The sequence below is a fragment of the Seriola lalandi genome, unplaced genomic scaffold (assembly GCF_002814215.2).
Source record: "Seriola lalandi dorsalis isolate HSWRI2012SDOR001 ecotype SW California unplaced genomic scaffold, Sedor1 jcf7180002052052, whole genome shotgun sequence".
Classification (NCBI taxonomy): Eukaryota; Metazoa; Chordata; class Actinopteri; order Carangiformes; family Carangidae; genus Seriola; species Seriola lalandi.
This window is the reverse complement of record NW_019522605.1, coordinates 29616-31043: the sequence shown is the minus strand read 5'-3', so window position 1 is coordinate 31043 and position 1428 is coordinate 29616. Positions and strand designations below refer to the sequence as shown.

The following is a 1428-nucleotide window of genomic DNA, read 5'->3' as shown; positions in this document are numbered from 1 at the left end:
GCTGCCTCAGGTGTGCCCTGCACGCCGCACGCTGCCTCAGGTGCACGCTGCACTCTGCACTCTGCGCGCTGCCTCAGGTGCTCGCTGCACGCTGCACGCTGCCTCAGGTGCACGCTGCACGCCGCACGCTGCACGCTGCCTCAGGTGCGCGCTGCCTCAGGTGCGCGCTGCCTCAGGTGCGCGCTGCACTCTGCGCGCTGCCTCAGGTGCGCGCTGCCTCAGGTGCGCCCTGTGAAGAGTGGATGACCTGCAGCTCGGTCAGTGATGGTGTGTTTGTGTCTCAGAGGTTTTACTGGCTCTGCTGGTGCTGGTTCCGCTCCTGGTTATTATCATCACCTTGGTTCTGCCGGATGACAGCATCACCTTCATGGGTAGGAACATGGAAACACTCACAACTCTATCGTCTCATTAATGTGTTGTTTTAATGTGTGGAAACTGTATGTGATCATTTCAGTCAGGAAGTTGTTGAACCTGCTGCGACTCGACATGTTTATCTGGATTTATTTACACTAATTATTGAACTTGTTTATTAAGTAAATCACTGAATTGTATTTTCAGACACTGATGAAGTTTATTATAATAATGCTGTCAGGCAGACTGCAGTGTAAACACACACAGTATATTCCCATGTATCAAGAGTGACGTTAACATGTACTGTAAGTTATAAGGCAATATTTTGTTATCACATATAAACATCCTCTGGATATATGAAGATATAAGTTTAACATATGAAACACATGGTGAAATGTGTATATGTAGATAAATTTTATTATATGTTGTGACCATATACAGTCTGTCCATCCACTGTATGTTAACAATATATATTTAATTTATGCAAGTTTAATATAAAAACATATATCAACATATATGGATGGATGTATATTTACACATCTGTCTACGATATAATCCTACAAACATAAACATACATGTTTATACTGTGTCAGTAAATCAAATGTCTCCAAAGCAACAGTTTGTAAATCATTTCTGTTTTTATTTGAAGTAAAACTGTTTGTTTGGTCGTGGATGTGATAAACCTCCACACCTGCACATGTGATGTCAGACCAGAGAACACCTGTCACTCAAAAACACCACAGGTGAGGGGGGCGGAGCCTGTCTTTAGCAGATACCCACCTGATCAAACAGGGCAAGTGGATTGTGCTGCAGGAGTATTTCCTGTCGACGGTGTGACAGTGAATGGGTCCCTGTTGGAACCTGTTGTAAGTGACACGGGTTCCTTCCTGCAGGTGTCTGTAACACCTGTCACTGTAACTTCTCTGTGACTTTCCAGCTGAATGGCGCCGTGATCTTTCTGAAGGCTTTGACAGATCCAGGCTGATCTCCAAGACCTCTTCTAAACCATCAGGTCAGTGATCCGTTCCACCTGATCAGGATGACTCAGTGACGTGGATCTGATGGATCTGATGGATC

General features: G+C 45.0%; 1 protein-coding gene across 1 annotated transcript in view; it reads left to right on the top strand.

Annotated features, from left to right (window-relative positions):
* The window catches only part of LOC111649857 (protein FAM3C), a 5476-nt gene that overhangs the window by 1818 nt on the left and 2230 nt on the right, over positions 1-1428 (top strand). The window contains exons 3-4 of the mRNA XM_023399557.2: positions 285-371; positions 1289-1367. Of these exons, the coding sequence (XP_023255325.2) occupies positions 285-371; positions 1289-1367 (166 nt within the window). The remainder of the gene's footprint in view (positions 1-284; positions 372-1288; positions 1368-1428) is intronic.